The sequence below is a fragment of the Diachasma alloeum genome, unplaced genomic scaffold (assembly GCF_001412515.2).
Source record: "Diachasma alloeum isolate Michigan unplaced genomic scaffold, Dall2.0 Dall_scaffold_00368, whole genome shotgun sequence".
Taxonomy (NCBI): domain Eukaryota; kingdom Metazoa; phylum Arthropoda; class Insecta; order Hymenoptera; family Braconidae; genus Diachasma; species Diachasma alloeum.
The window spans coordinates 794,648-819,126 of NW_021680507.1; the positions used below are offsets into that span (position 1 = coordinate 794,648).

The 24,479-nt window shown below is 36.0% G+C and overlaps 3 protein-coding genes across 3 annotated transcripts in view; 2 read left to right on the top strand and 1 right to left on the bottom strand.

The window, feature by feature from the left end:
- Positions 1-1,778: 1,778 nt before the first annotated feature.
- LOC107041561 (venom acid phosphatase Acph-1) lies at positions 1,779-5,297 on the top strand. Its single transcript, XM_015262165.2, has 6 exons — positions 1,779-1,931; positions 2,419-2,529; positions 2,658-2,920; positions 3,913-4,196; positions 4,780-4,988; positions 5,080-5,297. Exons 1-6 carry the CDS (start codon positions 1,839-1,841, stop codon positions 5,218-5,220), a joined length of 1,101 nt encoding a protein of 366 aa, XP_015117651.1. The 5' UTR covers positions 1,779-1,838; the 3' UTR covers positions 5,221-5,297.
- Positions 5,298-5,723: 426 nt separating this feature from the next.
- On the top strand, positions 5,724-12,004 carry LOC107041583 (venom acid phosphatase Acph-1). The gene is made up of 6 exons (XM_015262191.2): positions 5,724-5,890; positions 6,523-6,633; positions 8,222-8,484; positions 9,797-10,080; positions 10,137-10,345; positions 11,724-12,004. Exons 1-6 carry the CDS (start codon positions 5,804-5,806, stop codon positions 11,856-11,858), a joined length of 1,089 nt encoding a protein of 362 aa, XP_015117677.1. The 5' UTR covers positions 5,724-5,803; the 3' UTR covers positions 11,859-12,004.
- LOC107041541 overlaps positions 11,898-24,479 on the bottom strand; it is a 28,521-nt gene continuing 15,939 nt past the window's right edge. Inside the window, exons 13-22 of the mRNA XM_029126341.1 lie at positions 21,150-22,760; positions 16,999-20,636; positions 15,242-15,439; positions 14,662-14,940; positions 14,496-14,585; positions 14,021-14,177; positions 13,629-13,959; positions 12,831-12,956; positions 12,566-12,734; positions 11,898-12,059 (exon numbers count right to left, since the gene is read on the bottom strand). Of these exons, the coding sequence (XP_028982174.1) occupies positions 12,030-12,059; positions 12,566-12,734; positions 12,831-12,956; positions 13,629-13,959; positions 14,021-14,177; positions 14,496-14,585; positions 14,662-14,940; positions 15,242-15,439; positions 16,999-20,636; positions 21,150-22,760 (6,629 nt within the window). The 3' untranslated portion in view covers positions 11,898-12,029. The remainder of the gene's footprint in view (positions 12,060-12,565; positions 12,735-12,830; positions 12,957-13,628; positions 13,960-14,020; positions 14,178-14,495; positions 14,586-14,661; positions 14,941-15,241; positions 15,440-16,998; positions 20,637-21,149; positions 22,761-24,479) is intronic.

A 24,479-nucleotide genomic window follows, 5' to 3' on the forward strand; every position in this document is an offset into this window, starting at 1 on the left:
ATTCAATTAATTTTATTGTTTTGTTCTTTTGTAGATATTCTACTACCTCGGAATTCCGCAAGAAACAGTCCAAGTGAACATCCCCAAATGTGGGAGGATATGTCCTCTCAGCAGGTTCATAAAATTATACTCTGACATCTTCCCCTCGGCGGAGGATGTCCAATGTGTGCCATAATATGAATAGAAAATTGTCCAGTATTTTTCATAAAAGAATTTTAATTTTAAGTTGATGTGAGAATTGAGATTAATAAACGTATTTATACTGAATAATTTGTAACTATTCGTTGGTCAATGTTTTCCTCGAGGAAAAAGTACTTCCCCAGTCATCACTTTCAAACAAAAACGAAATCATAGCTTCAAATTAATTCATTCAAGTCGTTCATATATTTTTAAAAAATTTTATATTATTCCTTTTTTTTTCCTGTATTTTTCATAAATGACTTTTAATTCCACGTTGGTCTGAGAATTGGGAGATTAATAAATGCATTTACACTGAATAATTTGTACTTATTCGTTGACCAATGTTCTCCTTGAATCGTAATACCTGGATTGAAAGTATATCGATAAATAGAATCTCGAAGCAACAGTGCTTCCCCGGTCATCAATTCCTTTCTCTTCTTATGACGCACTAGATAGTCTGAAGGGGTCACTAATCGAAGTTATCATCACCAGTTTTACGTCACGCTACAAGAACAAAATATAGAACTACTCATATAATTAATTCATTATCTACGAAATGAATAGTTTTATGGAGAAAAATAAATTAATGTCAAATTTCTGAAACTCGAGAATTACAATAAAAACATCAATTGTATTAATTTTTCACCAAATTACAGTTTTTCAAAAAAAACCCAAAGAATTACAAAAAATTGGAAAAAAAATCTTTAAAAAATTGCAATTCTACAAGTACACAATTATTATTTACAATTGCGGTTGTCGAAAATAATCAAAAAACAGTTGAATGATTACGGCGTCACTTTGGTTTGTGGACATTAAGCACTGTCAGCGTGAAACTTGCATGTAACTGGAGTATGCAAATTATGTGATGAAACAAACAATTGATTCATGACGGAAGCCATCGGATTTGAGAAGTTGATTAAATGATCAACTATCAAATGCATTCCCTGAAGGATTCACCCCTTAGAGCCTAAAATCCTTTATATTATAAGGCTTTCCGTACTTTTTCGCCGCTGAAAAATTTCGCCGTGGAATTCTTTCCAAGAGGTAATTCTTCCGGAGGAAAAATCCAGTCGCCTATTATAAACACCCCCACGCTAAGTATAACTTTTCGATTAAAATCACTCGTTTTCAAGAAATTGTCTGTTGACCACGACATATTATGGGACTTCCCTGAACCACAATCCCACTAAATTTTCCTGCGGGCACGTTCCGCCTATCAAGGAAGACCTGAATACCCCGAACCGCGGGAAAAAGGCCAGACATATGTGAATCAATATGCACGTGACGCCTGGACTCGAGTAATGACTTAATTGCCTGTACAACAGATTCTAAAAATATCCCGATTCTTTAGCATTACACAATCTCCATGACGTACCTCGCATAATGACACGAGTCGGATGTATTTCCTCGCGTTGCGGTAATTTTCTCCCTTCCATCGAGCCTGACCAGCAATGACACAGGAAAACCAACGGGGAAATAACGGCTCCCGTGCGTACTACAACTCACTTGTAAATTTATTTTAATTGCTCTGCGATTTCCTTATCGGCAAGTGCAAATTAACTCCTTTTGAATCCTGAGGTATATAATGTGTGGGCAGGGAGATCCTTCCGCACATAAACATTAGTCTGAGTTGTGAAGTGCTTCGATAACTCTTGATCATGTCGAGGATTCTTCACGCTCAAATCATCTCATTGCTGATTGTGGTTGGAGCACATGCCATTGTCGGATTGGACACCAAGTTTGTGAATGTGGTATGTCTTTACGGCTCAATTCAGTGATCACTTTAGGGATTTTTTTTAATAAACAAAAAGTAAAAAAAGTAGAAAAGAAATTGCTTTCGTCATAACAACATATTTTTTAGTGTTGCCCTTGTCCAAACTCGTAAAAGTGAAAATTACTAGGGGAATATGTTGTCCAGGCTGTTGTTATAGGGTTTTTCTACTTGTGGGGTTGGCAGGCCTCCCTGCGGATCCGCCCGCCAAATTTCCACGAGTAAAAACCCCGTAACGACAGCCCGTATATATAATTTTCTAATAAATTAGCAATTAGCTTCCGAATGGGATTTCTCTGACGATTTATTTTTAATTGATTTCAATTATTTATGTTCTTAGTCATCCTGACACAAAAAATAGAAAATTTTGGGTTTGAAAACTACAATGTTCCCATTCGCAAGAAAAAACAACAATTTTGTACGAAATGATTGGATCTACATCAGATTTATGAAAATTTCAATTTCAGGTTTTTCGTCATGGAGACAGGACCACGTTAGACAACGATGATGAGCCCTTTCCCACTAGTCCATATCTCAATTGGACGTTCTACCCTTATGGGTTGGGACAGTTGACTAACGTAAGTCATAAGATTATGAACAAAGAGAAAAATCCGGATATTACTCCTGGAGTTTAGTAATCGTGATGCAATGATTTTGGAAAATTGTTACGTGAAATTGAATGATTGATCCTCTATGATTCATTTAGCAAGGGAAGCGACGCGTGTATGATCTTGGTGTTCACATACGTGAGAGGTACGGCGATTTCCTGGGCGATGTGTATCATCCAAGTGCGATTATCGCTCGCAGCTCGGACTACGATAGAACGAAGATGTCATTGCAATTGGTGATGGCAGGAATGTTCCCACCTGCGTCTGAACAGAAATGGCATCCGGACTTCAACTGGCAGCCGGTTATCGCCAACTACATTCCATATCCTGATACATTACTGAGGCCTCAGGATTGTCCGCGGTGAGTGACATCAATTCGAAAAGCGAAACGAAAAGAATTCTCGAGGTTCTTGACGTTTTTATCTTGGAAAGCAGATGGGACGTACCCAGAGAGAGATTGTGATGGATCTGAACTCTGTGATTGTTTTGACGTTCTTTCCCTACAGGAGAGACGCACAGTAGCATCAATCTTGTTTGTGATCAAATTAATAAGCGGGTAACATTGATTGTCCACGATTCCTTCAACAACTGCTGTTGATGGTACCACCGAGTTTAAATCCTAGATCTCAAGTTCCTTTCTACTTACCACCAACCAAATCTAGAACAATCACATCATCTCTCTTTCGGGCATGTGAATCAGTGAATAGATTGGGTACATTCAGTAAGAATAGTTTGGAGATTGCAACATCATTACTTTCGGAGATTGTGCTGACAGCACATGAATTTTTAAAATCTTCACATTCGTAACTTATCTCTTTCTTTCTTATAAGTGGTGTGTAATTATAGGGCTTTTACGGTAAAATCGCGCAAAATTAATGTAAAAATTTCCTCGCAGAAAACTGCTGAATCGGTCTGGAGTGCGTTACAATTTTCTAGGACCTTCTATGATTTTCGGAAGCGTTAGCTGCTGAATTATTCGGGAAATTCTTGAAGATTTCTAGAATATTCCAGAGTCTTCTGGAACATTCTGTACCGGGAAATTGTAGTTTTCCAGACGATTCGCGAACTTTCCAGAGGATTCAGTACCGTTCTGAACCTCTGTTGAACTTCCTAGAACCGTCCATGAATTTCCGGAAAAACGGACATCTCAAATTATATAGATTTTCTTATGATTGTCGAGCCTTTGTCTACCATTTATACGTACGTAATTCAATATTTGAATTTAGCATGTATTAATGAATGTATTTAATTTGACCTGATACTTGGCTCTTCGCTGTTGGGTCTATAAACAATAAAGATGGAACTAGATAAATTGAGAATTCACGGCAACTCATGCGTAAATTTTCGCTTTAGGTTTAAAGAAGAGCTTAGTACTGTGGAAGAATCTGTTGACTTCAAAAGAGAACTGATAGAGTACCAACGACTGATGGAATTCCTCACCAAATGGACTGGCAAACCTATCAAAAGTGCTCTGGACATGGAGGGCCTCTACAATAGTTTGAAGGCGTTGAACGCCATGGGACTTAGACTGCCTGAATGGACCTCAGGAATCTTTCCTTACGGAAAATTGCATGACGGCGCTATTCTCAATTATCGGCTCATGAGCTGGAGTGAAAGACTGAAAGTGTTGAATGGAGGTGAGAAAATTAAAAAATCAATCTGATTTCGACGAATCCATCTCTACAAATCAACATACTGTGTAAAATATTCATAATGAATAGTTATTCCTGAGACATCCAACATGACAAATGAAATATTTCATGAGAATTCCTTCAAATAAATGTATTTCATTATTGAAAATGTATTGAAAAATTCAATTCAACTTCTAGAAATTTTGTTTTTTATTATTCACATGTAATATATGAAGTAATTGAAGTCTTCGTTGTGACAATCAATCATTCTATTTTACATTCATTGTCATAGTTGAATTATTATTAAACAGAATGAACAAATTATTTCAGAAATGTTTCTAAAAAACTAAATTCCCGAAGTTATCATACATGACAAATCAAATATTTCATGAGAATTCTTTCAAATAATTGTATTTCATTATTGAAAATGTATTGAAAAATTCAATTCAGCATCTGGAAATCTTGTTTTTTATTATTCACACGTGACATATTAAGTGATTAGAGTCTTCATTGGAACAATCAATTGTACTATTTTATATTCATTATCATATTCAAATTGTTATATAATAGAATAAACAAATTATTGCAGGAATGCTTCTGAAGAACTTCACTGACAATATGCTGCTAGCCGCAACCGCAACAAAACAATCTCCATTAAAAATGGTGCTGCTGAGCGGGCACGAGATTAATCTAACTGCTCTCATGGAAGCTCTTGGAGTTTACAGTCCTCACGTGCCTGAATACTCCAGTGCCTTATTCGTTGAATTATTAGAAGAGCATAACGAACATTTCGTCAGGGTAAGAATGACCTCCACATTAATGAAAATCTCGAATTAATTCTGATCACAGCTTCACCTGATTTATCTTAATTTTATTTTTTCGCTTTCAGATAATCTACTATCTTGGAGACCCGCAAGAGACCGCGCAGATAAACATTCCCAGATGCGGGAGGCTGTGTCCCCTCAATAGGTTTTTACAATTATACTCTGATGTTCTGCCTTCGGTGGACGATATCAACTGCATGCCATAAAGATGAAAAATCGTTGTTCATTGTTGCCTTCAGTATTTGTAATAGGAATTTTCAATTGAATTAGGATTAAGGAACCAATAAATGCAAATTATTTATATGAAATATTTTGGGGGTTTTAATGATTTTCCGTATTCAATAATTTTATTCATATAACGATTTAATGATTAATCATGAATGATTAATCATTAATTATTTTAATGATTTCCCAAATGCAACCTAATCTAAAATGATAACGATATGTTTTTTAATTTCTTTAATTCGTCTCCTCACGACTTTGATCACTTCGCTGACTCTCACGTCCCAGTTAATCATTATCATCACTGAGTGAAAATATGTTACTCGTAAAAATATCTCACAATGCTACAGGTAAGACGAATGCGACTCACCGCAAATCCATTTATGACTGCGCGATAAGCCTCACCTTTTATCGAATTTTATTACATTACTTTCTTTATGGGAGGTAAATGATGCGAACGAGCGCCGTTCGGTTTGAGTGCCGTAGTCTGATATTCGCGAAAGTGTGAGGCTGAGGTCTTCAATATTTGGAGAAATTCAGAATCGCAGTTTTTCACTTTTGTTCATTATGAGAGTTTCTTCTTGCTTTATTGCACTAGTATTTTTCGTTGATGTTCAGACAATTCTGGGGGTGAAGTACAAATTTGTTAATGTGGTAAGTGGCATTGAGTTAATGGAAAATTACTTATTGAAAATATAAAATTTTCAACTATATAATTTTGTAATATTTTCTTCCAATGTAATTTTGTAAGATAAAATCCCTGATTTTATGTATAGAATTTCTTATTGCATTGTTACTGAATTATTTTTGCAATGTCTGTATCCAATCCAAAAAAAAAAACAAGAAATCATTTTTAAAATTCAGATGACAACAGGTTGGCCTAAGCGGTCTTCAGCAATTTTATAAACGTAGAAACGAAGTTGAAGTCAAATAATTCTTGGCGATGGCGCAACGCTTCGTCTTCCAGGGAAGACGCTTAGGCCCACCTGCTGTCATCTGAATTTTGAAAAATGATTTAGAACATTGAATTAACAAAGAAGCCCCTGATGAGGTCTTCCCTGGAAGACGAAACGTTGGGCCATCGCAAAGAATTCTTCACCTCCAACTTCATTTCTACGTTTATAAAATTGCTGAAGACCGCTGAGGCCAACCTGTTGTCATCTGAATTTCAAAAATAATTACAATGGTCAAAAAACCTATTCAAAAAATAAGAAATCATTACAGTTCATGCCTTGAGATGTTCACTTCTGGATTCTTTCATGCGCGTGATAACGTTTTGATTTCAGGTATTTCGACATGGAGATCGCGCCCCTTTGAACGACGACGATGAGCCATTCCCCACTAGTCCCTATTTGAACTCGGATTTTCCTCCCAACGGCCCCGCACAATTAACGAATGTAAGTCCCCTAATTATGAGCTCATCTCACTAATTTCTCATTTCACATGAATTTTTCTCATTTAAAATGTCATCAACCAAATAAAAAGTCGACTTTTGTCCCCGCATTGATAGAAAGGATTAGTTATTGTTAATGAATGGATTTGGTTGGAGACGAGAGTCGCTCCAAATGTTCATTCGTTGATAGTTAACAAATACATATTTGAGGAGGCTTATTTAACTCGTTTTTCACCTTTCAAGTGAACTATTCGTCAGAGATAGGCAATAATATTAGATTTTGACAATATTAAAAAGAATGATCTCCTTATATTATTCAGTTTCCCAATATTTAACAAAATTGAAATATTATAGAATTTATTAGCTAGATTTTTAGATTGATGGTGAATAAAATATTTGATAATACTGAAATGTAGTTTTTTAGTTAACAAGCTAATTCTAACTTTAGGTACTTCACTTTTCGATTATCTAAATAATCGTCAATCTTCCTACCTAAATTATAAGTTGATAGAATATTTCGAAATTTAAATGTACAAATTGATGGTTACTTTAATATTTAAAATTTTAGGATTTATGTTAAATATTAACAACTTCACAATTTAACGGTAATTAAGATTGATTGATATGCCTATCACTACCATTCGTGAACTATTAAGGATAATCGGGCGAGCTGGGAGGGTTGGAAAAAAGGCAGCCATTTTTTTATTTTTTTTACGTATTCTTTAAATGATGGAAAAGGCGTGTGCAACGTTTCAGACTGCTGGGGAGCATGGTTAATTTATTATGAATTTTTTTTAAAAACGGTCATTTAACCTGTGATCTTATGGAAATCACCAAAAAAACTGTAAAACCCAAAGAAAAAATGCAGCCAAAGTCAAGAAACTTTAGACACATTTAGAACATGTGATCACTGATTTCTTGAGTGAAAAAGATTGTCGCCTAGGAGCATTGTTTATTAATAATAGCGAAAAAAGTCCTTAAAAATGAAATTTCTGCGCACGCAGCCCGAACGAGCGGCAACGTCCCAAGTACCGATCGGGTGGGGGTAGCGCGGTCAATTTAAACGTCTCTTGAGAGAGAGCGATGAAGCGTTGTGACTGGCCCTCCCTCGAGCCAGTGGTACCAGCTCCAGGTGAAAAAAAAACTACCGATGATGTTGCGCATGGATTAAGATTTTTTCATTTATTAAAAAAAAAATAATCTGAAAACCATTCAATGCGTGGAACAGATACAAATAAATTTGATTAGCTCCAAAAATAATCTTTAACCGGAGATACTCCCTAATATTGCCTGAATTTTGAATCCGAATGGAAAAAAATTTTTTGTTCAGCGATTGGATTTCTGCAGAAAAACAATCGAAACCCCTCCGCCTCACCTCCTACATTTCCTCCTCGCCCGATTATCCTTAACGAATATTCATTTGATCATATTCAACTCTAGCATCCGTTAATAGTTAACGATTCTCGTTTGGAATAAATGAATCAGTCTATCAGTGCGAAATCACTCATTACCGACATAATTCCATAATCACGAAAGATGTAATTTCCCATTCTGAATCAATCGCTTCCTAGTAATTTCGTTGTTTTTCTCAGATAGGAAAAAAGCGTGCGTATGACCTCGGTGTTTACATCCGTAAACAATATGGCGAATTGCTTGGAGACATATATCACCCGAGCGTGATAATTGCTCGCAGTACAAACGTGGATAGAACGAAAATGTCTCTGCTGGCAACAATGGCGGGAATTTTCCCGCCCGCGGCGCGACAGCGCTGGCATCCGAATTTGAACTGGCAACCAGTTGTCATCAATTATCCACAGAGGGAGGATGTCCTTTTGCATCCCTACTATTGTCCACAGTAAATAGACCAAATCCTAATCACTTTTTTTAATCTACCAGCAGACTTTGATATTTTTACGCTGAATAACAATACCGGAAATTGGAAGACTGAATCGAGTTTCAAAGTCTTTCATAATTTTCGCTACTTCCTGGTTTCAATTCAGGAACTCCACTCTTTCATAATTCAGAATGACTTTTCACCAGGGAAGTCAACAGTTTTAACCAAATAAAAAACATTGGCAAGAGGAATACTCTAGATACAATTATCTGTTGGATTTACTATTATCCATTCATCAAAAGAGATCAGATTTGAGTGATATTATGCGTCCGACGTGTTTGGTAACAAAAGCGCCCCGGACGCGGAATTAATTTTAAAATTCCGTAGCGAAGCGGTCAAACGGTTCAACTCGATTTTGAATATTGGTCAGTTTTCAACGAATATCTCGAAATTTAAGGCGGATAGCAAAATTTTTGTTACAGCCTTTTTTGTAGAGCCAATTGAGAGCTGCGAAAAAGATAATTACAAAAATTACGCTAACTCTCCTAGATTCGGAGATATTTCTTAAAAACTTCGCTGAGACCTAAGTTGACGTGAACCAGTTATACCGTTTAACTACTGAATTGATGCGCATGAAAGTGCGCGCAGCCAAGCTCCGATAACTCAATTTTATCAAAAAATCATTATTCAATTTTCTCATTTCCATTGAATCATGATTTTTTCACTGGTAAACAATCCGTTGCAATTCATTTTTTCATAAATTTCTGAAATTGTTCATTTTAGCCATTTTCGAACACTAATATTTTTTTCAGTGACTGTCATCAATATTAAATTTCGTCAATATTAACAGGACTTGCGACTTACATTAATAAAGGTTTAAATATACTCATCAAAATTGAAAAATAATATAATATTGATAATTTAAATTTCTGATTAATGATGAATTAAATATCTAATAATTTGGAACTGTAAATTTTCCATCAAGTAAGTATTTCTAATTTCTTAAAAGGAATTATCGATTGACGGAATAATAGGTAATCTTCCTACCTAAATTATTGATGAATAAAATAGTTTAAAATTTGAATATTTAAATTGATGGTTACTTAAATAACTAAAAATTTAAGAGTGATATTAACTAAACGACGGCTTCAAAATTTAACAGTTATCATGATTTATGAATATGGCTATCCCTGATTTTTTTTTTAACTAGAGATTCTAAAAAGATTTGACAAACAGATATAAAATCAGCGCGAAAGTATCTATAATATGAGGTTGGTTCCACTTTCTACAGCAAACAAGCCCGTATTTTGTCGCGCTATATTATTCTCATTAGATTCGTGAAGGAACTGAAAATCGTGGCAGACTCGCCAGAAGTGCAGCAAGAACTCAGCCAATACCGTGAGATGATGAAAAACCTCACGGAGTGGTCCGGAAAGCCGATTGTGCTGGCAAAACACTGCGACGGCCTTTACAACGGTTTAATGGCGTTATATTCCATGGGCCTCGAGCTTCCTCACTGGACCTCCGGTGTTTTCCCTCACGGACCACTATTAAACTGCACAACTCTGAATTATCGAGTCTACAGCTGGAACCAAAGGATGAAAACCTTGAGTGGAGGTCAGTAATGAGCGCCCCAGCATGATCTTTGATCATAATCATCTTTATTTCATCAGGAATGCTCCTGAAGAACTTCACCGAGAATATGTTGGCGGTTGCCGGAGGAAACTGGACGTCTCAACCGCGAATGATTCTGTTGAGTGGACATGAGATTAATTTAACATCTTTTCTTGATGCACTCGGGGTTTATCAACCGCATGTGCCGGAATACACGAGCGCCATTTTTGTTGAATTACTGGAGGATGAGACTGAGTATTACGTTAGTGTGAGTATTTATTCAGTATTGATAATTTATTGTGAACTATTCAATTCAACAGGGCAGCATTTGGTTCATCTATGATTTGTATTTTGGTGTGGTCAATTTGGCAACTCAAGGGATTGACCTTAATGTAAAGGTTGAGGGTTCAAACCCAAGTGGAAACTATGAACCTGAAACTAGCGAAAGATTCGACAACAGAAGATTTGTCTTAGGCGAATTTAGAGGTGTACAAATGTTTTTAAAGTCGGGTGTATGGCCGAGTGGGTAAGGTGTCCGCCTACAAAGCCAGAGGTCCTGGGTTCGCAACTCAGCACCGGGGAATTATTTCTGGATTATTTGATTTAGTCAAAATAATATAAGGACACCATCAAGTATACGTTGTAACAATGAGAGAAACCCAATGTGTTAAGCATGTTCGAATCATGTAAAAATACAGGACCCGCAGTTCTACGTGTTTCGAGAACCTGACTACAGTTGATTCTCACCTTCAAAATACTGTCGATACCATCGTAACCTATATAGGCTACAGAGGAAATAGTCGTGAGTTCGAACGACAATAAAGAGTCGCGAACCCGTCGCTAATGACCTAGCTATCGATGCAACGTTAAGCCCCAACAAACAAACCAACAAACAAATGTTTTTAAGTAATGTACAAACTTTTTCGCACTCAAAAAACATTGTACATATGATTATTTGACTCTCCTACACTTGAATATCCCCTAAATTGAATTTTCCGCTGACGAATATTCTGCTAGTTTCAGCTTCATATGGAAACTGAAGTTCGCAAATGTATCTATTCAAAACGTTACAAACTACTCTTAATATAAAACAAAAAAATCTTTTCAAAATAATTTCTCTTATCATTATTCTGGATTATTCATTTCAACTAATGCCATTTAATATAACTTGCATAGAATTAGCTGCAGTTAATATTCATATTTTCTTGTGGTCAATTCGGTGGCGCAAGTGGTAGGGCGTCAGCCTGTTAATCTGAAGATTGTGGGTTCAAACCCAAGAACGTGAAATTGAATTTCACTGATGTTGGTGTTCAAACGTGTTATAACTGGCAAATCTGTTGATGTCGTTGATCCAAAGAACTTCCTTCAAAACAATTTTTTCATAATTATTTTTTATCATTTTTACCGATTTTTCCCATTCAATAGAACTTGCGTAGAATTCGCTGCAGCTAATATTCATATTTTCTTGTGGGTAATTCGGCGGCTCAAGTGGAAGGGCATCAGTCTGTTAATCTGAAGGTTGTGAGTTCAAACCCAACAGCGTGAAAATGAACTTCACTAATGTTTGTATTCAAACGTTAGAACCACAAGACCTATTATGATTAAAATCAAACATTTCAAAGTAATATTTTCTCATTATTTTACAGATTTGGTACTACTTGGGAATCCCGCCGATTAGAACGCGCATAACCGTTCCAGGATGCGCAAAGTTATGTCCTCTCGAGAAGTTTGTGGAGTTGTACAGCAACGTTTTGCCGACTCAAAATGACATGGTGTGTTAATCATTGCAAAGATTACAATCCCATGAAAACATTTTGAAATTGTGAGTAATCTTAATGTTTTCAAACGTTTTTTCACATCCTTTATTCTCTAATATAAATATTTTTGTAATAAACGATTGAATACATAAAATCAGGGTATAAATGATCCAAAACCACTCTCGCTTGGAATTTTCACTCCAATGGAATCTCCTCTTGCACCACCTGAAGAAAGAAAAAATAATTTGAATAACGAACTCAATTAATTTTAATTTCATCATCATCATCATCATCATCAATACCGATCACTACTCAAACTAATCACGCACGAAAAAATTTAATAGAAAAACCTATCGAATTCGATTTTTCTATACAACTTGTTCTTTTTAGATATTTTCAATAGAATTTGCTCGGCTCAAATTTTTCAAGTTTTTTTCATTCTATTTTTCTTTTCTTCTCATCAAGAAAATCAAGCGAAAAAACTTAGAAAATTTGAGCCGAGGAAATTCTATAGAAAATATCTCAATAGAATAAGTTATATAAAATTGAATTCTATTGACTTTTTCTACTGAATATTTTCTATTGAACATTTCAATAGAATCAGCCAAAAATTAATAGAACAGTTCAATAGAAATTCAATAGAATATTCTAACGAATTCGATAGGTTTTTCTATTAAATTTTTTCGTCCGTGGTGCTCTCTCTTGCTGGTTAACAAAGCAATTCAGTTCACCTGAATGCAAACTTTGAGGTATTCCATCTCAGACATTTCCTGTGCTTTAGCAGGCGGCACTTTTCCCCGTCGGCGCAACTCTTGTTTGGCCTCGTTCAAATCAAATATCTCCACAGGATCCAATTTAGCCTTGAGCACTAGACTGGCCAGGTACTCAACGTAGTGCTGCCTGCGGGGAAAAGTACCGGTATTTTAATAATAATTCAACAACTATTAATTTACCTTCAACAAGTCTTTTTTATAGTCGTCGGGATTTCGTCTGTACCAATTTGGTGGTAAACTGATACCTGCACGTTTAACACACGTTTCAAGGTCATCGATTGATAGGAGGGACAGTGGTTCCAGCTTTGAGACACGTATTTTGTGCACGAGATATTCAACGTAGTGAATCCTGAATACAATTGATTTATTTACAATTTTTTTAAGTTTTAGTCACGACAAAATCGTTACGAAGGTCAACATTTCTCGAGAATTTCTTGGGAACAATTGGATTTTGAGAAAAATCCAAGATCTTAATTATTACACGCATGAAAAATCCTATAGAATTTTCTATAGCGTGTCCTATAGGATTTCCTACAGGAAATCCCATGGAGAATTCGAACATTTCTTATAGGATTTTCCGGATAGGATTTCATATGAGATTTTCAACAGGATTTTCTACAAAATTTAGGGGTATTAGGGTCACAATGAGGGTCAAACGTGTCATATGGGGGTCATACGAAGGTCATTTGATCCTCATGAGCCTCCTATGACCTTTGTATGACCCTCATATGTCCCCATGTGACCCTCATGTGACTAGTATATACCCCCATATGACTCTTTTGACCCTCATTTTGAGCCTCATGACCCGAAATTTCATAGGATATCCTATTGAAAATCTTATAGAATATCCTATAGGAAATCCTATCTGAACAATCCTATAGAAAATGTTGGAATTCTCCACAGAATTTTTTCATACGTGTACTCCTGAAAAATATTAATTATCCATGATTATTGAACTTCTATTATTCAACAATTTAACGAGAAATGGGCTTTTTTATTACTGAATTGTCGCTTTAGCTACCTGCAGAGTCCCGCGTGATTCTCCACAACATCAGAATTGCAGACAGCATCGACAACTCCTGTTGGAGTCTCCTTCTGCAGCTGAACCTTGCACTTTTGATCGTTGTTGGGATTTTCAGTATTGAATTCAATTTTGTTCTCCCTCAGGAGCTCTTGCAGCTGTGCTGGTTCCTTATCGCGCAGGTAGAAGAGACAATTGCGGGGATGATGGGCGTGGAGACCGAGCTTTGAGCAGTAAGGACTGATGGAGCATTTCGCTCCCATCATGAAGGCCTTGCCACAGCCACAGCAAAACTCGTATTTGCATTGATTGCAGGTGAAGTGCATGCAGCCTTGGAATGTTGAAAGCTGGTCATTACGGAAATTATTACTTTTGGGTTTTCGGTAGCTTACCTCCACGAGATAGTGAATAACGGAATTTACACTTGGGACAGTCAATTCCATTGTCAGCTAGGTGCTGGGCTAGACCTGCTGCCTGATTGTCTGGGTCGTTCTCGTCTTTCCAGGCGGAGAATTGCTCACATGTTGTTCCCTCGTGCTGCTTTTCCCACTGGGGAACAGGAGTATTCTCATTACAAGTGTGAAAGAATTTCATTTCATTTCTTACACTTCAATAGAATCGGCCAAAAACTAATAGAAAGTACAACAGAAGTCTAATAGAATTGTCCAGCGAATTCACTAGGTTTTTCTATGAAATTTTTTCGTACGTGAAAGTTTCTATTCGCAAGCAAGAACAATCATTTTTAATCGTCGACGCAAGAAAGAAGTCTTTTCGTTCTTTCTCTTTCATAAACTAGTTCAAATTGCAAGAAAAAACTCAAACGGTTGAATATATATCGAGATAAATCATATTCATAAAGATTCTTACAGGTCTTCGACAGAATGCGCACGTCACAGATCTGCAGTCAGGGCAGATCAACCGCTTCTGATTTGGATTTGCGTAGAATCCACTCGAGCACTAAAACACCGACTCATCATTATCATATCGTTTCACATCGTATTACTCTTCATTATCGTATTACTCTTGTATTCACCTGCGCACACCACTTGAAATTCGGATCCTGCATCAGCGTTCTGTCCCTCAACTTCCTCTGGAAGAGTTCGTGAATGGGTGCATCGAGAAGGGACTTCAGTTGAATATCAAGAATACTGAAATACTCGAGGATCTCATCCTCATTCGCGTCTTTCAGATCAGGCTCTTTACAGAACGGACAGACAGCGTCCATGATGTTTCTGTCACTTATTTGGATCGTAAAGTAGTTCTTGGCGCAATCGTTGCAGCACCTGTGGATGCACTTCAGCATCGAAATCATCTAGATCACAACAAAAGGGATTTAATTTCTAATTGAATTTGAGTGATTTGCGTGAAGATTTATAACAAAATTCTCAAAAATTCGCACACACACATTTTCTAAAAACATCAGATCTTGACGTTTAATGACATCCTACATAATTTCCAAGCAAAATTAGAAGATCGTAAAAATGAACGATTACAAAGCTTCCATTTGGAAGCAAAATTAGAAAATTTGAGCCGAAGAAATTCTATACAAAACATCTCAACAGAATAAGTTGTAAAAAAGTTGAATTCCATCAAATCTTTTCGTGCGTGTCTACCTGATTGACTGCAAATCTTCCAGTGCACAATTCACACTCTTGCTGGAGAAAAGCAATAGCTGACTCTACACTCCCGCACTCTTTGGCTGCATGAATAGCTTCATCATCTTGAAACTTCAAGGTGATTAGACTAGCAGCAATTTCTGCCTCCTCATAATTGGAGACTTTACCCTCTGCCAATAAACGTCTTGCCGTTCTCTGAAGGAAATGACAAATCATAGAAAAGAATTCATAATTCGTAAGGCAAATGACAATAATTGAATACCTAAAACACTATGAAGATATCAAAAAAAATTTTTGATTAGAAAAAAAATATTGATCAGTTACATGAATGAACATGAACAATTAATATCATGAAGAATTAGTTCAGCAATTCATTAAAAAGCTTGGAGTCTGAAATCATCATAAATTTTTTTTTTCTAATCGAAAAATTGTGATCAACTGGTGGAGCTTCCCGACATGCACATCTCGGCTAATTTTGTTTTTCTACGTTGTAAATAATTATTAATGTAGATAATTATCTGATTACTATTCGAAGTATTCTGGGGAGGGAATGTTCACGTGTGACATTTTCATCACGTATGAAAAAATTCCATAGAAAAACCTACCGAATTCGCTAAAAAATTCTATTGGAATTCTATTCAAATTCTAGGGAATTCTTGTTAAAATTCTATTTGTTTTTTGCGCTGATTTTATCACCTATTTGATAGGAAAAAGTCGACAGATTTCGATTTTTCTATATGAATATTCTCTCTTGAAATTTTTTCTGTAAGAATATTTGGGCATGAATTTTTCAGGTTTTTTTCGCTCGGATCCTGTCATGCAAAACAAAACAAAATGTAGTGGAAAAAACTTGGAAAATCGGTGCTCAATAATTTTTCTCTATATTATAAAAATCTAAATCGATTTCTGGTGATGCAACTTTGGTACTCGAAATTAAGACTCCACAAATAAAGGTCACAAGGGTAAAAATAAGGGTCACGAGAATCAAAATGAAAGTTATGAGGGTCAAAATAAGGGTCACAAGGGTCAAAATAAGGGTCATGGGGGTCAGAATAAAAGTCATGAGGGTCTGACTGAAAGCCATAAAGGTCAGAGTAAGGGTCACGCGGATCAAAATCAGGGTCATGAGGATCAGAATAAAGGTCATGAAGTCGGAATAAGGGTCACAAGTGTCAGATCAAGGATCAGAATAAGGGTCTCGAGGTTTATAATGAGAGTAACATTAAGGATCCGAATAAGGGTCACATGGGTCAGATTGAGGATCAAAAAGGTCAGATTAAGGGTCCAAATAATGGGAAGGGTCATGAGGGTCAGAAATTCAGGGCCACAAGAGTCAAAATAAGGGTCTCTATATATCTTTTCTATATTATACAAATCCAAATCGACTTTTGGTGCAAATTTAGCACACAAAATGAAGACTTGAAACTTAAGGGTCAAAATAACGATCAAGAGGGGTATAATGAGGGTCACGAGAGTCAGATTAAGGGTCACAAGTGTCAGAATAAGGATCATGGGGGCTGAGGAGCGGAGCGAGCAGGGGGCGCAGCCCTCCCAGTCAATAGAAAAAATCTCAAAACAGAAAAATCAAAATCTATCAACTTTTTCCTATCAAATATTAAAACAAACAGAATTTTAACGATTCCCTAGAATCTTAATAGAATCCACATCGAATTTCTAGAGAACTTCAACAGAATTTTCTAGCGAATTCGCCAAGGTTTTCCATTAAATTTTTTCATCCGTGATGATCTACTGACCTCCCTCTCATTCTTCGGCGACCTGTCACGTTTCTGAATGTCCTTCGAAACTTCCCTCGAGTTTCTTCTCTCACGTTTTGGCATTTCTCCTTCGAACTGTCGCACATAACTCGCAACAATTGAGAAACGTTTTCTGGGAGTTACCGTGTGCTCTACCACTACCTCAGGCTCTGTCACCAGTAATTTCGAGGGTTTGGGGTCTAGTTTTATGTTGACAATGATCTCTTGGTTGTTATCTTCCGAAGGTATTTCTTCCTCCGAGGCAACTTGAGGCGCATTTGATGATTTCAGAGAGTTATCGGTTATTAGATTCCGTTCAGGACTATATTCAGAAATTTCTGGGATGTCTTCATCATCATCTTCACTGGAATTGACTATTATCCCTTCTTCTTCATCTTCATCTTCGAATTCTGAGTTCGATAATTCCGCTTTTATTCGGTCTAACGTCCTCTGCAGCATCAGCTCAGCGCTTGTCAGATCCTCCGTTGAAGACGATCGTCTCTCGAGGACTGTTGACATCTTCTGAGAGCCTGTGGAAGATGAATTACTGGAGTACGTTATTTCTTCCTCGACAATCTCCAGGATCTCTTCGTCTGAACTGCCCTCGTCTTCAATCTCCTCTTCAAAGTCTTCTTTCTCTCCTTCGATTTCTTCATCTTCGAGCTCTTCCTCATATTCTTGATCTCTTGAACAGATAATTTGTTCTGATTCTTGTTTTTCCTGTGGCTTAGCTGGTGATTTTCCAGGGTCTTTGTCCTCTTCTTTAGTATTTTTAGTCTTTATTTCTTCTTTTGGGAGGTTTGCATGTTCTTTTTGATTTAATTTCTCTACATTTTCTTCGGTTTCAGGCTTTGAAGCGTTGACTTTAGGGAAGCATGAGGGGTTGGGAGGGCTTTCGTGGGTTTGAGCTGCACTGGCTGAAGGAATAATTGGAGATAATACTGGAATAGCGCGAATGGGGGGAGTTATCTCAGCCCTCACAGGCTTCGAAGAACTAACTTCGATGATTTTTTGACTCGTCACGGAGACAGTCTGAGGTTTCTTCTGGTAAACCGGAATTTTTGAAGGCGATTTGCGCAATCTATCGAGAACTGTCAGCCCTTTATCTTCGCTCTTGACTTTGGCGACATTTATATCCAGGGATTTTACTGTGGTTGAAGTTTTTATCGAGTCGTTTTGCCGATTGGGTTCCAGGTCTAGTTCCGATTTTTTGGCTGAAGTATTTTTAGGTTTCGTTTCTGGTTTTAATGGGGGATTTTTTACTTGTGGATTTTTTGCTTTTTCGATAGGAATTTTGCAAGAAGTTTTTGATGAATTTATCTCTTTTAGAGTTCCTTCTTTATCACATGACATTTTTAATCCAGTTTTTTCTTTTTGACGATTTTTTTCTTCTTTGACAGGATTTTTTGAAGAAGTTTTTTCTTCTTCAACACATGTTTTTGATGAAGTTATCTCTTTTGGAATTCCTTCATCATCACATATTTTTAATCCAGTTTTTCCTTTTTGAAGAATTTTTTCTTTGACAGGATTTTTCAAAGATGTTTTTTCTTCTTCAATTGAAGTTTTTGATGAAGTTATCTCTTCGCAAATATCTCGGTCATCATTTAATATTTCTAATGGAGCTTCTTCTTCTTGTGGAATTTCTTCTTCTTTAACAGAATTTTTTTGTGAAATTTCGTCATTTTCAATACAAGATTTTGATGAAGTTATCTCTTTTCCAATTTCTCCGTTATTAATGTCTATTTTCTCTACTCGATCATTGTTACAAGTCCCTGGTCTAGAATCTCTTTCAGCCAACTCTCTACGTCTAACCGAAGTATTCGGTGCAATTCCAAAATTCTTTTTAGATTCCATTTCTGTTTTTGATGCAGTTTTTTCTTCTTTAACAGAATTTTTTAATGAAGTTATCTCTTCGCAAATGTTTCCATCGTTTTTCAATATATCCAATGGAGCTTTTTCTTCTTGTGGAATTTTTTCTTCTTCCACAGAAATTTTTTGGGAATTCTTTTCATTTTTAACACAAGATTTTGCTGAAGCTATGTCTTTCCCAATTTCTCCATTATTGATGTCAGTTTTCTCTACTTGATTGTCCTTACCAGTCATTGACCTAGAAATCCTTCCGGCCAACTCTCTAGCTCTGAACGAAGGCTTCGGCGCAATTCCAAAATTCTTTTTCGGTGGAGAAAATGATTTCCTAGCGGATCTCATTACAGGAATTCTCCTGGCGTAAACCCGCTTCACCGGAGACTTCGCCCTTTTCGTCGTTCTCTTCACAGTCAAAGCTTTACCCCCTCTCCCAACTTTTCCTACTGTTTCCACATCCTCTCTCGATTTTTTCTGTGAAGTTCCCTCATTAGAAGACGAATTAGGATCATCCCATGATTTTTCAGACGCGTTTCCAACAGATTCGAGAGACAATGACTTCTGACCTTCCCCCGATCTCACTAAATTCATCTTCAGAGACCCCTGGACCACCGGAGACCCCAGAACCGGCGCCGCGTCGTTCACGGTTATCGCAGGAGACTCCTTTATCATCAATTCAAAAGTCTCTGGTGCCATCCCCTCAATTAAATCCTCCCTACAATAATTTCCCGCGTCAACCTCAACATCTGCATTTTTCAAAATTTCTTCGATCACTTCCGGCGTCATGAACTCTTCCAAAGAATCGAAAAATTCTTCAGCCAATTCACTCTCTTCCGCAGTCTTCACATCGATCTTTATCTCTTCATCTTCATTTTCTATTTCTCCCGCGAAATCTCCAGTTTTATTATTTCTTCCTCGATCTGTTATTTCTTCTTCAACACCAGAAATACTCATATTTCTCATTTCATCGTCTTCCCAATGTTGTCTCCCCTTAGGAAAACGCAAAGCTTCATCTTCATTTTCTATTTCTCCCACAAAATCTCCAGTTTTATTATTTCTTCCTCGATTTGTTATTTCTGCTTGAACACCAGAAATACTTATATTTCTCATTTCATCGTCTTCCTGATGTTGTCTTCCCTTAGAAAAACGCAAAGCTTCATCTTCATTTTCTATTTCTCCCACGAAATCTTCAGTTTTATTATTTCTTCCTCGATCTGTTATTTCTTCTTCAACACCAGAAATACTCATATTTCTCATTTCATCGTCTTCTTGATGTTGTCTCCCCTTAGAAAAACACAAAGGTTCAATGTAAATAGAACTTCGCATGACCTTGACACCTCCCTCACGCCTAAAACCACTCTCAACACCCAAATTCTCTAATTTATCGTCTTCCTTCTCCCCCAAAATATGAAAATCCCGAGGTTTATCATTTTCGTCGTCACCAAAGTCTCTGGGTGGACTAATCACTAAACAAGCTCCATCATCCATCACTTCAACAACAGCCGATGATTCAGAGCCTGGAGGATCATTAGAAGCGTTAGAAATCGGTATTTCTTCTTTGCTCACATCTTTCGGATTTTTATTAGTAGCGGGAGAGTCTGGCTTCTCACTCACTCCCATTATCATGGACTTCGACAATGGAAATCTTGACATCATGCTTGAGAATCTAGTTTTTAATGATTTCAGAGTGCTCATGCTTAGTGATGATGGCAATGGCTCGTGAAGTGGTGCGAGTGATTGAGGCGCGGGGGAAACTTCACACTGTGTACGTACCCCTTCCAGTGGTGGTTCCATTTTTCCAGCAGTGGTTTGAGAATTTTTTTGTAGTTTGGTGATTGATTTTGGAGTTTCTTCAATTTTTAAATAAGTTTTTGCCGTATTTTCACTGTTTTCTTGAACTTTGATGATTGATTTCGAACTTTCTTCATTTTTTTGTACAGATTTTGCAGTATTTCCACTATTTTTTTGGACTTTGATGATTGAGTTTGGAGTTTCTTCAATTTTTAAATAAGCTTTTGCCGTATTTTCACTGTTTTCTTGAACTTTGATGACTGATTTTGAACTTTCTGCATTTTTTTCAACAGAATTTGGGGTATTTCCAGTATTTTTTTGGACTTTGATGATTGAGTTTGGAGTTTCCTCAATTTTTAAATAAGTTTTTGAAGTATTTTTACTATTTTCTTGAACTGTGATAATTAAATTCGAACTTTTTTCATTTTTTTGTACAGATTTTGCAGTATTTCTACAATTTTTTTGAATTTTGATGATTGATTTTGGAGCTTCTTCACTTTTTTCAAGAGTTTTTGAAGTATTTTCACTATTTTCTTGAAGTTTAGTGATTGATTTCGAACTTTCTTCAATTTTTTCAGCAGAATTCTCAGTATTTCCACTATTTTTTTGGACTTTAAGGATTGATTTTGGATTTTCCTCAGTTTTTAAATGAGTTTCTGCCGTATTTTCAGAATTTTTCTGGACTTGGACGAACGATTTTAGACTCTCTCCACTTTTTTCAGGAGTTTCTGATGGAGTTGCCGGTATTTTTGGTGATTCAAGTGAAATTTTTCGATTTATTGCAGTATTTTCACTATTTTCTTGAATCCTGATGATTTCGTTTGAACTTTCTTCAATTTTTTCAATAGTAGTTTGAGCATTTCCACAATTTTCTTGCCCTCGGATGAACGATTTTAGACTCTCATCACCCTTTCCAGGAGTTTCTGACCGAGTTGCCTTGATTTTCGAGGATTCAAGTGGAATTTTTCGATTATTACCGCTTATTTCTCTTCTATATTCTCCCTTCATTAATTTGTTTTCATTATTGTCTCGGGAAATTTCTTGTCTGTCACTTGTTTGTTCTTTTACTTCTCCATTTTTTGCATTAATTAGTATTTCTTTCCCTGGAATTGATTGATAATTTCTTATTTCTCCCCTTAATTTTTCCCCAAGTTCTTCAACAATTAAATTACAGTTAAAATATTCTTCTTTTGCTAATGTTTCTCTGATTTCTTGCGAAGGAACCGGTGACATTATCACAGTAGATTTCCTTAATTTTTTATTATTAAGGACTTCACATCCTTTTCCGATTTTCCTGATTGTTGGGGGTGAGTCTGATGCGTCCGGAGGGATTTTAATGATTTCCGAACCCTCTCCAACGACTTTAGGCAATGGATCTGCAGCCAAAATGCTTGAGAACGTTCCTGGAGGTCCCGAGACACCTGATGAAGTCTCCAAAATCTCCTCTGAAAGCTCGACATTCTCGTAAACAGGAGTGGGAGCTCCAATTTCTGAATTTCCCATTTCGTCATGTGATTTGTTAGAGAGTCCTTGCAACACAGCTGTCAGAGGTCCCAGAAATTGTTCAGGAAGGGATTTCATCGCTGATAGCAATTGCTCTACTGCTTCTGAATTGTGTAATCCATCGTCTTGATCAATTCCATTCGATCGATCAATTCCATTCGATCGATCAATTCCATTTGACGGATTAATTTCGTTATTTTGATCGATTCCATTGGTTTCGTCTTCAGGTTTAGTGGATTTCTTGGGTTTAAGTTGAAGGGATTCATCTACTTTCGGGGGGTTGGGGTTCTCAGGTGGGGTTGATGCCTCAGTTGGAATTTCTTGCTTCTGCTGAGTCTTCACTGTTTTTGCTTCATTATTTTTTGGACTTAGGTCTCGGGGACTTTCACAACTGCTGAATAAATCGTTTTCATTATTACCTTCTTTGGGGGATTTTCTCGCTATTTTGGATGCTTTTTCGATGGAATTATTCAGCAATTCTTCCTGCAACTCTGGGAAATCAGTGAGTTTTTCTGACATTACCTGTTTCTTCGATTCCACTCCCCCTCCGGCTGCCATCGATTTTTCATCGAGCATTTGTGACGAATCGATCGCACTGGCTACTTCTGCATTTAAAAATCATTAAATCACAAAATTTTCTTCATTTATTAAGGGGAGACTACTATGAGTTTTAAAAGTAGTGGGTTATTGGAGTGAGATTTTTCGTACGTTCAAGATCGATTATATAGATCTGAAAACGAATAATTAGTGCAAAAAAATTTTTTTTTTATTGTTCGTTTGTCCGAAAACGCTTAAAATGCTAAAAACAGTCCATGGCCTCCAATTTTTGAGTTGCAAAAGATTTTTTTTTCAAAATTTTGGGAAAAATGTGTGGAACAACAATTACGAGCCAGTTTTTTGGAATTCGACTCCTACACAGGTGATTTTGGTTTTTTTCATGTACAAAAATTCAATATTTCCACTATTTTTTTGGACTTTGATGATTGAGTTTAGGGTTTCCTCAATTTTTAAATGAGTTTTTGAAGTATTTTTACTATTTTCTTGAACTGTGATAATCGATTTCGAACTTTCTTCATTTTTTTGTACAGATTTTGCAGTATTTCCACTATTTTTTTGAATTTTGATGATTGATTTTGGAGCTTCTTCACTTTTTTCAAGAGTTTTTGAAGTATTTTCACCATTTTCTTGAAGTTTAGTGATTGATTTTGAACTTTCTTCAATTTTTTCAGTCGAATTCTCAGTATTTCCACTATTTTTCAATAGTTGTGTAAAAAAATACAAAAAAAGCAAATTTAGCCATGTAAGAGGCAAATTAAAAAAAAATAGCTCGTAATTGTTATTTCACATATTCTTTCGAAAATTTTGAAAAAAAAAATTCTTTGTGGCTCAAAAATTGGAGGCCCCGAACTGTTTTTAATATTTTAAGCGTTTTCGGGCAAATGAACAATAAAAAAAATTGTTTTTACACTAATTATGCGTTTTCAGATCTATGTAATCGATCTTCAACGTATGAAAAGTCTCACTCCAATAACCTACGACTTATAAAACTCATAGTAGTCTCCCCTTAAGGTAATATAAACATAACTTAAATTTTTAAGATAAAAATCTGAAATAAATTCTGAATAGAAGTTTGTATGAATGAAAATATTCCGGTTGAGTTCGTGCTCTATTGGCAGCCTAGTATTATTGATAATAATTCATTTCGAAGGGGCAATATAACACAGAGTCGTATGAGAAAGGGAATTATGTATGAAAAAAATTAATAGAACACCTCAGCGAATTCGCTAAAAAATTCCATGGAAATTCTCCAGAAATTCTATATTCTATTAAAATTCTATTTGTTTTTTTTTTGTGCAGATTCTATTAAATATTTAATAGGATAAAGTCAATTGATTTTGATTTTTCAGTTTGAATTTTTCACTTGAGATTTTTTCTATTAAAATTATTGGGCATGGATTTTCTAAGTTTTTTCCGCTATATTTTGTTTTATTTATCAGATATCTCATAGAATCAGCGCAAAAAATAAATAGAATTTTAACAAGAATTCCCTAGAATTTTAATAGAATCCCAATAAAATTTCTAGAGAATTTCAATAAAATTTTCTACCGAATTCGGAAAGTTTTTCTATTGAATTTTTTCATACTTGAGCATTAAAAAAAATCATAAACTCACAAAATTTTCTTCACTTTTTAATGAATGAATTGATGAATAAAATGTGAACTGATTTCTTTATTGAAAACCAAGGAAAACCCTTATTTTTTTGTAATTTGGACTGAAAAAATCGAAAACCGATTTCAGATTTTTTTTTTCATTTTTTTTATTTG